General features: G+C 42.4%; 1 protein-coding gene across 1 annotated transcript; it reads left to right on the plus strand.

The window, feature by feature from the left end:
• The first annotated feature begins 9,828 nt into the window (after nucleotides 1-9,828).
• LOC148293744 (uncharacterized) lies at nucleotides 9,829-11,298 on the plus strand. The gene has a single exon (XM_088254589.1). The coding sequence runs from the start codon at nucleotides 9,829-9,831 to the stop codon at nucleotides 11,296-11,298; it is 1,470 nt and encodes a 489-aa protein (XP_088110715.1).
• The last annotated feature ends 3,976 nt before the right edge of the window (nucleotides 11,299-15,274 follow it).

The following is a 15,274-nucleotide window of genomic DNA, read 5'->3' on the forward strand; positions in this document are numbered from 1 at the left end:
GTGAATAATGTCTAAAATTGAGCTTTTATTGTCAAAACGTTTAAGTCATGTGTATGAGTCATTTCTCTTCACAAAATGTTCGGAAAGATTGTTTTGAGTTTTTATTTTGATTTTGTTTTTTTGTGTTTTTTGTGTTTTGTGTTTTGTTTTTATTTTTATGTTTGTTTTTGGTTTTGGTTTTGCTTAAGAACTAACAAATCTAATAAGTTTTCTAACCATTTTGTTTTGTAGAGTTAGAAAAACGTTTGTGGGTATCGTAACTGTTAAACCCTCAGGAGACACAACTCCTCCTACTAGGGATGCCTAGAGGTTTAAAGGCTTGTTGCATTCGCTCAATGCAATCGAGTTACCTACGAAAGTGGTCTAGTTAACTTCTTGTTTTGTTTTTAACTTTGTTTTGTGTTGTTTTGCTCGAGGACTAGCAAAATCTAGGTTTGGGGGTATTTGATCGGTTCATAATTGTATATCAGTTTGTACCCTTCTAGCTTATGATTTGGTTATGTTTTTGAGTTAAACTTGTGCTTTTAATCCTTTTTGTGTTTATCTTTCAGTTCATTGAGCTTTAGGTAATAATGAGGGCTTTGGATAGTAAATGATGCAATCCATGCATGTTAGGGCCTAATTTGGATGAATGGATGAAGAGCTTAAAGACAAACTCAATTTTGGCTACAGTCCCCTGCCAGCCCAGTTTCGTAGGTCATATTGCAAGCTTTGTTTCAGCAACCTACATAGCTCGGATGAGGCCACATTCTTCATGAAAGTTGTTCCAATGGGTGTATACTATAACATATTCGAAATTCAGCCCCATTGGATAATTGTGGAGTCTGTTACCTAGCAAACACAGAGCCATGCTCAGGATGGATTTTATCAGCGCGCAAAATGAGTTAGCAATTTGTTTTGGCCTTAACTTCCTCCTCCAACCTTGGATTGGCCCAAATGATATATGGCTGGAAAGAAGACATTCTGAACTTCAAGTTTGAGTGCTTAAAGTCTTAATTTGCTTAAGGGAAGCCCAATTCATAAGCCCTTGAAGTTGCTGGTCATGCTGACCTCAGGATGAGCTATTATTTCTGGTTGGAAGCTTGGTCATGGTGACAAGAAGATGAGCTAGGGCTGCTGGTGGGATTTATTAGTGAAGTGCATCAACCATTTCAGATTTTATAATGCAAGTGTTGTATGCATTAGTGAAGTGCATCAACCATTTCAGATTTTATAAAACAAGTGTTGTATGCATTAGCCATACTTAATTCAGATTTTCAGCTTCCTTAGGCCTATATATAGTGAGGTTTCCCAAGCTTGTAAACACACCCCAAGGGGGGGAGCTCTCAAACACTTCTCTAGAGCTCCCTTCCCTTCTCTCCCTCAAATTCTCTTAGTTTCTCTTTCTAGTTTTCAATTGTTATAATGAGATCTTTGTGCTGAAATTCTCCTTAAGTTTTTCCAAGTTCTACTTAATTTTCATTGTTATGTAAATTCTTTTCTTTAGTTTCAAGTTTGATTAGTTTCCAAGTTTCAATTATGGTTTTTGTTCTTATTCATTATGCTTATAAGTTAATATGCTAGTTTGAATGATTGATCACCATTTAGGCTTGCATGTTAGCTATCTTGGTTTGAATTAAGAGTAGACACCATGCTTTAATTCGAATTGAACTATGAATAGGAAGAGTATGTATGGACATTCGACAACAGGGATTAGATACATGCTTGGTTGTTTAAATTGTTCTTCTATGCTTAATGGGTTCCTAATGCTTAATTTTAGGTTAGACAACAAATGATCAAATTAGGGAATTAGGAACACAAGGTTATGACCACACACCATGGCTTAATCATACTTTAGCTAGAATCAATCCATTAATCTAATTGCACTTGGGAACTTATCTGCTTGAGTTAGTTATTTCTTTCTTCCTTGTTTTATTTATTTCCTTTCTTTTTCATTTCTGTTTTGTGTAGGGAAACTAAATTGGATCATTCAATCACCAATCCCTGTGGAATCGACCTCGCACTTACATACGCTAAACTACCAACGGTTCGTGCACTTGCGAGTATCACAAGTTGAGGATGCAGCTTAATCCATTTTGGTGCAGCGAAATCCACACAACAATCGGCGTGGCTGTTCTCGGATCTGGGGATCTGTTGAACTTGGTACGCGGTGAAGTGGTGGAGCAATCGGCGAGCGTGCGTCAAGTAGGCAACCATCGAAGCATCCTTGGCTTCAAATTCAGTCAGTATCTGGTTGACAAGAAGTTGTGAGTCGCTACAGATCCTGAGTTGCTGAGCGCCCATTTCTTTAGCGAGCCGAAGGCCTGCCAACAGAGCTTCATATTCGGCTTCATTGTTGGAAGTCCGGAATTGGAATCGGATGGCATATTCGATGGTTGTCTGGTTAGGGGCCTTGAGTACCAAGCCAGCTCCGCTGCCCTATCGGTTGGACGAACCGTCCACGTAGAGAGTCCAAAGGGGAATCGAGGGATTAAAGATTCCTTCGGCCGGGTGGGTGACTGGTACCGTCGAAGATGAATCGGAGGCGGCATCCTTCGGATCTGGCCCTTCGGACGTGGTCAACTCAGAGATGAAATCGGCTACAGCCTGTCCTTTCTCGGCAGGACGAGGGTGGTAATGGATGTCGAATTCGCCGAGCTCGATGGCCCATTTTACGAGCCGACCTGACGTCTCCGGTCTCTAGAGTATTTGACGCAAAGGCTGATTGGTAAGGACGGTAACGCTGTGAGCCTGAAAGTATGGCCGAAGCTTGCGTGCTGAAAGGACGAGAGCGTAGGCGAGTTTTTCTAGCTCGGGGTACCGAATCTCAGCGTCTTGCAAGGCATGGCTAGTATAGAAAATGGGGAGTTCTATGCCGTTCAGCTTGCGAATGAGCACAGAGCTAAGTGCCGTTGCCGAAACCGAGAGGTAGAGGATGAGTTCTTCGCCGGGAAGAGGAGTGGATAATAGGGGTGCTCTGCTCATGTAGGCCTTAAGATCTTGGAAGGCGCGATCGCATTCGGCAGTCCAGACAATCTGTCGCTTGCTTCCTTTGAGGGCTTTGAAGAATGGAGCGCACCGATCGGTAGCCTTGGATATGAACCGGGCCAGAGCGGCGACACGCCCAGTCAGACTCTGAATATCCTTCTGTGTCTTCGGTATCTGCATGTCGAGTAATGCCTTGATTTTTTCAGGGTTGGCCTCGATTCCTCGTTGGCTGATCATGAAGCCGAGAAATTTGCCCGAGGAAACGCCGAAGGCACACTTGCTCGGGTTGAGGCGCATGTTGTACTTTTTCAAGACGCCGAACATTAGCGAGAGGTTGTGGAGATGAGAATCGGCCGTTCTGCTTTTGACCAGCATATCGTCCACATAAACTTCCATCGAGGTGCCAATGAGGTCGGAAAAAATTTTGTTGACCAATCGTTGGTATGTTGCCCCAGCGTTCTTTAAGCCGAACGGCATGACTTTGTAGCAGTAAAGTCCCTTGTCGGTGATGAATGCCGTGTGTTCGCGATCGGCTGGGCTCATGAATATCTGGTTGTAGCCTGAGTATGCATCCATGAAGCTGAGAAGTTCATGGCCTGCCGTGGCATCTACCATCTGATCAATCCGTGGCAGAGGAAAGCTGTCCTTTGGGCAAGCCTTGTTTAAATCGGTATAGTCTTGACACATTCTCCAGGCGCCGTTTGATTTTTTGACTAAAACCGAATTTACCAGCCAAATTGGGTAGGTTACTTCCTGGATGAAGCCAATGGTCCTCAGTTTGTCTACTTCGAGCCTCATTACTTCATACGGTTCGGCATCGTAGGCCCGCCGTTTCTGCCTGATGGGTTTGAAAGTGGGGCAGATGCTGAGCTTGTGACTGATGACGCTCGGGGCGATACCGGGCATATCGTCGTATGACCAGGCAAAGACTTCTGCATTGGTGCGCAGGAAGGTGATAAAATCGGCCCTCAGTGCCGAACTCAAGGTGGTACCGATTCGAACCTGTCTGTCCGGTTGTGCTTCGAAGAGGGTGACTGATTCTAAATCTTCGGCGGGTTGCGCTTGTGGGGTTACGGCCTCATCTCGGGGGTCATCTGGTTTGTCCGTTCCCCTGCCGTTCGGTATGCCCAAGCTGGTGGCGACCGAGTATGTTTCGCGAAGCGCAGCCCTTGCCGATTCCTTGGTTGCCGAAACGTAACACGTCCGTGCGCTCAATTGGTCCCCTCGCACTTGGCCGACGCCAGCGTGTGTGGGGAACTTGAGGAGGAGCATGTGTGGTGACAGCATGGCCTTCATTTTCGTGAGCGCCGTTCTGTCGATGATAGCGTTGTATGCCGTTGGGCAATCGACCACTAGAAAATGAGTGTAGAGGACCGTTCGTCTGGGATGGTACCGACGGAGAATGGGAGCTGGACACTGCCGATCGGTTCAACCGCGTCGCCAGAAAAGCTCAGGAGAGGGGTGATATCCTTGTTCAGATGCCGAGGGTCCACGCCGAGGGCGTTGAAAGCGTCGGCGAATAGCACATTGACTGAACTGCCGGTGTCTATGAGGATTCGGCCTACATCGAAATCTGAGATATCGGCCCGTATGATCATGGGATCGGAGTGGGGGAAGATGATTCCTTGCTCCTCTTCCTCAGAAAAGGTGATAGGTTCCCAACCGTTTCGTTGAATTTTGTCATTGCGTCCTCCCGCTACGCTGAGGATCTGTGGATGCCGAACGGCACGAACGTAGTTTTTGACGGATCGGTTGCTGGCTTCGGCAATGGGTGCTCCTCCACTGATCATATTGATCTGCCGAGTCAATGATTTATCCGTTGCTGGCTTGGTGTTTAAATACTGATCCAGCTTTCCGTCATTGATGAGGCGTTCAACAATTTTGCGAAGCGCGATGCATGATTCCGTATCGTGGCCGTTGTACTGGTGGTACCGACAGAAGACACCGGTGTCTTTTTCGCTCTGGCGAGGGAGTTTCCGATTGTTCGGCTTTGATATCATATCCCCTTCGGTCAGGAGAACATGCTCATAGGTAGTGTTGAGCAAAGTGAAGATTTCGTCTGGCCGATTCCCCTTGTGGTTGCCCTTCTTGTTGTTGTCCTGCCGATCCCGGAAGTTGTCCTTCCGCTTATTTCGCTGAGTGGAAAAAGCAGGGACAGGGGGTGCCGTTCGGTAGGGGGCCTGGTTTGCCGATCGATCGACCGGGAATCGGTCGTAGTTTTGCGTTGGAGGCTGATCGGTCGACGCCGTTTTGTTTATTGGGGTCGAAGCCGATCCCTTGGAGTTGAAGTGCTCGGCCTTGGCGTGGATAGCCACCTGTTTCATTAATTCGGAGTAGGTGGTCCAGTTGCTGCTGTGGACCAAATAACGAAACTGAGACGATCGAAGGCCGCTTTTGAAGGCACCGAAGGCCGCCTTGTCGTCAGTTTCCGGACATCTGGAGTACTCATGGCTGAACTGAGCCGTATATTCCCTCAACGGCTCATCGTCCTGCTGCCGAACGGTATAAAGGTCATCGGCGGAATACAGGCGATCGGTTTGAATCATAAAATGGTTGAGGAAGGTTTGCTTCAACTGATTAAAATTGTCAACCGTATCTAGCTCCATCCGATAGAACCAATTCAGAGCGGCTCCGGTCAGGGTGGAGGGGAATAGCAAACATTGGCCTTCGTCCGTCAGTCCTTTGCAACCCAAAGCTGATTGGAAGGTATGAATATGGGTAACGGGATCTTCCACCCCCGAATAGAACGATATGCGGAGTGCTTGGACCTCCTTCTCGTGTCTGAATGTCCGGATTCGATTGGTGAACGGCCCTGGCTGTACCGTTCCCCATGTCGGTGTCCGAGCCTGGTCTTGTTCCTTCTCAATGCGATTCATCTTCTGTAGGAGGAGACGAATAGTCGGATCGGTAGGTGGAAGATCGTCACCAAAGGGCTCGACCGCTCGGTTCCCTGTGCGTTGGTCAGCATTGTGACCTCGCCTTCCTTGGTCTGCAGTTCGGCTGGGGCTTCTCTCGTAATTTCCTTTTCGCCGATCGTTGTCCTGGTTCGACCGGTGGCTGTGGCGTTGTGCAGAGGGCCCTGCTGATGAGATTGTGGTTCCTGGAGATGTTGGAACATAATCTGATTCGTCCGTCTCTTCCAGGCCGATCGCGCTGTACCTATGGCGTAGGGGGGATTTTGGTCCAAGTACTTCCAGGCGTGGATCATCGAGCTTCGCCCGGACCTGGATGGGTGAGGACTGCCGTTCCCTCCGTCGATCGTTGATCCTCTCGCGGCAATCAGAATAAACGCGATATTCGGGATGGCGCTCCTTTGGAGTGGGCACGAACAGTCTTCGGGAGACAGTCGGTCCGTTCGCGGCCTGCTGCTTCCCTCTATCCTGGAAAGTGGGCTTTCGTACGCTTTTAAACGATTTCTCCTGCCGAAGCTGTGTGGTTGGTTCCCGATCGTTCTGCAACTGGGCGGAGAGTGTTTGTTGTTGATGCAGCTGCCTCTGGGTGTCATCCAGTTTAGAGGCGAGAACATTGTTGTGCTCCTGCATTCTTGCCATATCCTGCTGTAGGGTCTCCATGCGAGCCTCCAGGGTGGTCGGTCGAGCAGGTGTCTGAAGCAAGGGAGCTGGACTTGGCTCGCCACCGAGGCCGAGGATGGGGCCATCGGTAGGGAGGGCCGAAGATGGATTCATTTTTTGGTCTCAGAGTTCTTTTGTTTGAGATATGGGTTGATCGATAAGCGATTCCCACAGACGGCGCCAATCTGTTGGCGCTAAATCTGAACAGATAGAGATGAGTGCAACTTACAAACGAGATGGACGATCGAGGGATCGATTGAATATTGGATGCCGGTTCTTCCTGTCCTGGGATGCTGATCCTGAATAGAAAGAATTCGAGACTCGTAAGGTCTATGAAACCGGTGTGGAACCAGCCTAAGACCCTCCGATGCCGAAGTAAGTTTGTTGTTTTAAGAGCTCTTGCTGTTGACCAGATAGAAGTATAAAAGTCAAGCTGAAAAGTCTTACCCCTGTATTGTAGTGGAAGGGGCCTATTTATAGAGGGCATTTAGTATGCTCTTAGTGCTCATTTTCGATGTGGGACTCGTGGGAGGGCCTTCTGAGGTCGACACGAGTCTTTAGATATCTTGGGCAGGTACTTCGAGGTTGATTCTCTACAATCGGTAAGGGATGGCGATTGTAGACGAGTTGGGCTCGTAATGGCTGTTCGCAGCTTTGAGACAATGCCATCGGTGGCCGATGCCGATTGTCCGAGCCTTGGGTACTTGGGCGAGTTTATGAGATCCACGTGTCGTTGTACGAGTGGAGGGTCAGATATGGTACAAACAGACGCCATAGAAAGTCATGACAAAGTTGAAGAGGGTTGAAGCTGTAATTGCTAGGGTTTCTCTAAAACCACATCTATAAATTGGAAGGAGTGAAAATCCACGCAGAAGAGAGAAAACAAAGAAGAAAAGAGAGAGGAACAGGAAGAAAGAGAAAGGAGAGAAAACAAAAAGAAAAGCATAAAGAAAATATCCAGAGACATTAAAGATTTTGATTTTTTTTTTCTCTTTGCTTTCTTTTCTTCCTTGTTTTCTCTCTTTTTGATTTCCCGCACTTTCAATTTTGTCGCAACAAACCTTTGTGAACGAACGCAATTAATGAGAGAGACAAGACAAGACATAAAGGCGCGCCAATTTAAATTACAGACGCCATAGAAAGTCGCGACAAAGTTGAAGATGGTTGAAGCTGTAATTGCTACGGTTTCTCTAAAACCACGTCTATAAATTGGAAGGAGTGGAAAATCCACGTAGAAGAGAGAAAACAAAGAAGAAAAGAGAGAGGACGCAATTAATGAGAGACAAACCTTCTCTGGATCTTAGTTTAGCTCCGCCAATACAGACAAGGGTGCAACCACTTGAACCGGTCTGGGCGCCCTATTTTGCGTCCTCACGAGGACCCGTGACCGTCAACGACTCGTTACTCCTTGACAACGATGTTGCCATTGGAGTTGTGAGGAGTTTGGTGACTCCCAGGGATCTGCGCATACTGGGAATGAGGGATGACAACCGCATAGTGAGCGATGTTGTGGCAATGGGCGTGCAGAGTGCGGCATGTATCGCAAGTGTGGGGCATCGCCTCATTGCACAAACTCATGAGGTGCAATTCCTAAAAGCTCAATTGACGGCAGAGCAAAAATTGGTTGATGAATATCAGCGTGACAACAGAAGACTGAAAAAGGATAAGATAGAGAGGGAAGAGAAGCATCGACACCATCTTGAGATTTTGCGGGCAGAAAATGAAAAGTTATCACAGATGATAACTTTTTATTCTAAAGAGATGCCAAAACGACAGGAGCCCTCGGAGCGACCGAGTAAACGCAAACGCGGAGATCACAACTCTAGTTTTGCTGAAGCTAAGATAGTGATTTTTGGAAGCTCAAGTGATGAGCCCCAAGAAGCTGTGCGTGAAAACCCGGGAGAGGAGATTCAGAGTGCAAAACTAAAGGCTCCTATCATGCAAATTTGAAGTGTGGCCAGATGATGACGATAAAGATGATGAGGAAGAAGAAGAAGAAGAAGAAAAAAGTGTTGTTGTTTTTTTTATTTTTTTTTTACTTTTTGTACGTTTTTACCCTTTCTTTTCATATAACTATAATAATGAAAAGTTAAGGACTTGGCCCGAAATTTTTTTATCTAGTATCTGGAAAACTTGGATTGAAGGTCCAAAAAGGCAGTGAGTCAATATGTGTTAAGTACTTTTAAAACAGGGATTATTAATTACTATTAGCCAGTTGGATTCTTAGAGAGCTGGTCCACTTTGAGAAAGTGGCTTGAAAATGTGCCTTTCACCTTCGAACATAAATAAATTGATTGTTGCCTCCCACTTCCCTCCCCTCCCACCTTTCACCTTCGAACATAAATAAATTGATTGTTGCCTCCCACCTTTCATTTAAGACAAATGATGATGTCTTCACATCATTGCAAAAGACAAATGAATGGCCCTTATAATTCTACCACTTTCAGTTTTAGCTCGAGCTTGTTTTGTTAGAGACTTTTGCAAAACTATAACTTTCATTATGGTAGGCCTGTGGTGTAAAAGTCTTCAATGAGCAAAACTATAACTTTCATTACAGAGGCTTTAGAAGCTATACGAATTATGAGCATTTTGCATTTGAAGTCTTCGATGGTTCTGTGGCTTAGTCTTTGATCTTCCAGGTGTGTGTAAAAGTTTGAATTCAATCTACTTTTCTAATATAAAAGCATATATGTCCAGTATTTGATGGTTCAATGACTTTAGTATGTAATATTGTTTCTTCCAATCTAATCCATGTAAAAAGCTCACCCACCAGCTGTTTGATAAAATGACTCTGTTACTATGACCCTTACATGGCTCTAGCTTTGATATTTGGCCTGGGAACCCCCAAAAATTACCCATATTAGTTTTAGCTTACCCTAACAGTTTACATTGGTATTGAATTGATTGGTTTCTAGGCTTTGGTGATAATTGGGTTTAGGCTTATTTTCTTCTTCCTTTTTGACTTGCAGGGCAGAGCATTCCTGTGGCTTCTTCTTCAATTTACAGCAGAACTATTCTATTTTGGCACTTCTGTGACTAAGTAAGAATTTGGTATACGGTAAGACTTGTGGGCACATAAAGGCCTTTATGCTCCCTCTCTGCTGCTAAGACTTTTGGGTGATGTTTTAGAGAATTACATGCCTCCGTGTTTTTTTACATGCCAGTTCCCTAGTACAGTGATACAATAATAAATGTGGCTTTCATTTTGATGTCTTTGATATAGTTTTAATATCTGAATTTTTGGTCATTTGTTCTATTAATATTAATTGGAACTTATTTATGTAGAGAAATGCCTGTTGATAAATCTTGGATGCAATCTGGGAGGTCTTCAGAAGATTATTTTGCAGGAGTTGAAAGTTTTCTTAATTATGCATACAACCATGTTAAGCCGGATGATTCTAAGATCTTTTGTCCTTGCTCTAAATGCAGTAATAGATATAAACATCTGAGGTATGAGGTACACAAGCATCTTCTTTATAATGGAATTAAACTGACTTATACTACATGGTATTTGCACGGCGAGGGTCAGGATGAGGATAGTGATGAAAGTGATGAAAGTGATAGTGACAATGATGGACATGATGTGGCCAGTATGGAACAAGATGATGATATGCATGGTTTAATAGAAGAAGGCTGTCCACAATATCCAAATGGAGATGCACACAAGTTTTACAAATTGTTAGAAGAGGCAGAACAACCATTGTATGCTGGTTGTGAGTCGTATTCTAATTTGTCTTTTGTTGTGAACCTGATGCATATCAAGGGTATCGGTACTATGAGCAATAAAGCATTTGGTATGTTGCTAACATTGTTGAAAAATGCATTTCCTTTTTGTGAGAAGTTACCTATAACCACCAACGGTGCAAAGAAAATTATTTTAGATTTAGGTCTTCATTATGATAAAATAGATGCATGCAATAATGATTGCATCATTTTTTATAAGGAGCATGCAAATGCAACGCAATGTCCTACATGTAAGCTTTCGAGATGGAAGAGACAAGGAAAGGGTAGCAAAAAGAAAGGTAAAAGGGTTCCATGGAAGGTGCCTAGATATTTTCCACTCACACCAAGACTTCAAAGATTATTCATGTCATCCAAGATAGCTGTAGATATGAGGTGGCATTTTAAGGATCGTGTAAAAGATGGAGTGTTGAGGCATCCGGCAGATTTTGAGGCTTGGAAATCGTTTAATCAAATTCATGAGTCATTTGGTATGGAACCTCGAAATGTAAGACTTGGTTTGGCAACATATGGATTTAACCCTTTTAGGAACATGAATTTGCACTATAGTATTTGGCCAGTTCTCATATACCCATATGATCTTCCTCCGTGGATGTGCATGAAGGAGCCTTATGTTTTCATGACTTTACTTATTCCTGGACCCAAGGGTCCATGTCATGACATTAATGTATATATGAGGCCGTTGATAGACGAGTTGCGAACATTGTGGGAAATTGGTGTTGAAACGTATGATATATATGCAAAGCAGAATTTTCAGATGAGAGCTGCACTTCTTTGGACTATTAATGATTATTCAGCATATGCATACATGTCAGGTTGGAGTACGTCTGGCAAATTGGCATGCCCATATTGTGCATCTGATACTTCGCATCGTCGGTTATCTCATGGGTCTAAAGATGTTATCTGGGTCATAGACGATTTTAACCGTCTGACCATGTATGGTGTAATCAACGAAGCCAATTTTATAATACAAGGGAAAGAAGACTTGCACCCAAGAGACCATCTGGTGATGATGTGATAAATGAACTTAGTGAATTAAGAGAAATAACACATGGGAAGGATGGGAAAAAGCACACAATACTTGGGTTTGGAAAAGATCATAATTGGAAAAAATATTCGATATTTTTCCAATTGCCTTACTGGAAAACACTTTTGGTGCGTCACAATTTAGATGTCATGCACATTGTGAAAAATGTATTTGAGAATGTGATTGGCACAATGATGAGCATTTATGGTAAAACAAAAGATTCTTTAAATGCCCATCTTGATCTTCAAGAAATGGGTATAAGACAGAGGTATCATCCAGAAGAAGGAGAAAATGGCAAGCTCTATTTTATCCCATGTGATTATACATTGTCAAATGATGATAACAAAGCTTTATGTCAATGGTTAATGGAGTTGAAAGTTCCAGATGGGTACTCTGGAAATTTATCTCGATGTGTGAATGCTTCAGAACGTAATATTTATGGTATGAAAACTCATGATTGTCATGTGTTCTTAGAGAGATTACTTCCGTTTGTGGCGCGAGATTTATTACCTAAAGATGTAAGTGAGCCTTTAATTGAATTATCGTACTTTTTCAAGGAATTGTGTGCTAAAGTTTTAAGAGAAGATGACTTGAATCTTCTTGACAATCAAATTGTCATAACTCTATGCAAGTTGGAAAAAATATTCCCTCCTGCCTTTTTTGACATCATGATTCACCTAACTTGCCACTTGGCATGGGAGGCAAAGGTGGCCGGTCCAGTACAATTTAGGTGGATATATCCTGTGGAAAGGTAATCTCAATGTTTAGATATTAATTTTATTCACAGTTTGTTTAATTGCTGATGTATGTTTCTCTAATTTCGGTATTTATGATGTAATTAGGTATTTGCATAAGCTAAAGACTTATGTTCGTAATAAGGCTCATCCAGAAAGGTCTATTGCCAAAGGTGTCTTGGGAGATGAGTGTTTAATATTTTGCTCTCGCTATTTGCATCGAGTTGAAACTAAGTTTAATAAAAGAGATAGAAACGACGATGGAGGTCAACCGTCATATGATACATCTCCGTTATCTATTTTCTCAACACCTGGTCGAGCTTTTGGGAAAGGTGTACTTAGAGAGATGAGCATCAAACTTCATAGGGCTACCACTCATTATGTCCTACAAAATTGTGATGAAGCTTTGCCATTTGTCCAGTAAGAAATCTTCAACACTATAATTCTTTGTGTATTTAATATGTTACTATTTATTTAGATCTAATATGTCACTGTATTAATTGGAATATAATTATTTGTTATGTATGCAGAGAACATAAGAACATTTTAATCCAGTCTAGTGTTGATAATGTGGAGGAGTCACATAGGCTTCAATTTTCAAACTGGATTTCTAAAAGGGTATGGATAATATTGTATTGGAAAAACTATTGACTATCATAGATGTTTATTTAAAAATATTTTTTCCTTTCTATGCAGGTCACAGAATTATGCAACGATGGTAAAGTTAGTAAGCAAATGCTTTCTTTGGCTCGAGGTCCTGAAAGGCGAGTAACTTATTATCCTGGTTATTGTATTCGTGGTTTTAGATTTCATACATTGCATCCTGACGAGAATAAAAAAACACAAAATAGTGGAGTTATGGTTAAGGGGGAGAATCAGATTGACGATGTGCCTTGGTATGGAACCTTAGTAGATATTGTTGAGCTCCGTTACACAGAAGGAAATAGAGTTGTATTGTTCAATTGTGATTGGTATGACACAACACGAAAAGGAATAGGTTACAAGATAGATCGTTATGGAATAATCACTGTTAATACAACACGCAAGCTAAATACTCAAGAATCATTCGTACTAGCAAGCCAAGCAACCCAAGTTTTTTATGTGAAGGGGGTTAAAAATAAAATTTGGAGTTTTGTAGTGGAAACAAATCCAAGAAACGCTTATGAGATGACTAGTGATGTTGATGACTCATACCAAGAAGCAGAGACTCAAAGTCAAAGCATGCATGCCATCCAAAATGATGTTGATGACAATGAAATTGATTGAAGAAGGGATGTGATTCAACTTACAACTTTGGGATGAGTTGTCATGTAATTGTGATTGTCTAATTTTTTTTTTTTTTTTGGATTGGCTATTTTCAGTTATATATTTTGGAGTGTGATTGATTATTATCAATCAAATTGTTTTTACTTATTCTAATGGGAAATTGACATTCAAACGTTTTCCTAGAGGACATATTTCTCCACAAAAATAGTCAAACAATTCAGACGAAAGGAGAATCCCTCGGAAATAGTCAAGCAATTCCGACGGAATAAGAAGCCCCTCAAAAATAGTCAAACAGTTCTGACAGAATGAGAAACCCCTCGGAAATAATCATCCTATTTCCGTCAAACATACTTTTGGTCGTTAATAAAGTTGGCGCCAAGTCTTCTCGCCAAATAAATTACATTTTCGACGACAATAGAGTCTTTTTCCGAGGGTATTTACTTTGTCGGAAATAAATTTCAAGCCCGTGACATATTTCCAACGGGCAACATTTTTTGGTCGGAAAAAACACTTTTACCGAGGGAATTTCGGGGCCCTTGGAAAATGTTGGTCGGTAATGACCTCTTTTTGTAGTGGTGGGGATGGGAGAAACGCAGTGGGTATTTGATTTTAAATTCAAATATCGACCTGGGTTGGGGGTTTTTAAAGAAACAAAGAAAGAGACATGGAGAGAGAGGAAAAAGATAGGGGTTGGGTGTCTTGGGAACTAATCTCCACTATAATTTTGTTTTGCTTTTGCTCTGCTTCTCCTTGGCAGAGAGATTAGAGATCAAATGATGATGGAGGGATGGGGTTGGTGGGTGGCAAGGATTGTGGCGGCTGGGGGAGTGATTGGGTGTTGGGTAGGGTTTTTAATTATTAGAATATATATATATATTTTTTAATTTTGTTATTTTTAATTATTAGAATATTTAATTATATGTTTATCTATGTGGAGGTGGGCGCAACTTGCCATGTCACCCACTCAATTGGTGTAATGATTCATGTGTATGAAATTACAAAAACACCCATGACACGTCATCAGATTTAACAGAGTTTTGGATGGAGTTGATGGCAAGGGGCAAAGTGGGTCACCAAACCTCAGTCAATAGATGAAAATGGGCCACTTTAACTTTAGGGGGGTAAAGTGAGATTTGATCGAAATTTCAGGGGGCACTACAGTACATAAGCTTAAAAAATATGAAAGTGCCTTAATAATTGTCAAAAGTTTCTAGCCCTAAAGACTAATTTTGAAATGGTTAATGAGTGGAATTTTTCTCCATGTATAATTTCTCAATGAATGCAAAAGTACTACATACATAAAAGTTTGTCATTAATGATGCAATGACTCATAATCACGAAGAGTAATAAGATCTCAATACATAAAGGATTGTGAATTTATATTCTATGCTTGTTGGCTTTGATTTGTCAATTGTGTGAGTACTTGGAATTCATGCTCGCTATTCGCCAGTCTGGGAGATCCAATACATGATTATGGGAACATATATTCTTAAAATGGCATCTATCGTATTCTGGACTTTATCCCCTTTAGTGGTTTAATCATGGAACTTGTGGGAGCATATATTTTACCGGCCAATAAGAAGACGACACGTGGAAAAAGAATATTTCTTAGGTGAAACTAATTACCCCAAAATCCTAGCACACAAGGAGGCTATAAATAGCCACACAAGACATTCAAGATAATTCTAAATTCCTCTCTCAATTCTAAAACCCTACAAAAATCCTTTCTCTCTCTCTCTCTCTCTCTCTCTCTCTCTCTCTCTCTCTCTCTCTCTCTCTCTCTCTCTCTCTCTCTCTCTCTCCTTGTCGCCACTCCATCTCTCATCTCTCCTACATGGCTAAGTGCTACCACACACGACTCCAGCCGCCCAGCTCTCATTGTGAGAGAAAACTCCATCCTTTTTAGCTATTGTCGTATCTTTTCTCAAAGATCCAATTCAACTAACTTAGGCATCGGAGGGCCTTTG

The sequence above is a fragment of the Prunus avium genome, chromosome 6, assembly GCF_965620075.1.
Source record: "Prunus avium chromosome 6, drPruAviu1.hap1.1, whole genome shotgun sequence".
Lineage (NCBI taxonomy): Eukaryota > Viridiplantae > Streptophyta > Magnoliopsida > Rosales > Rosaceae > Prunus > Prunus avium.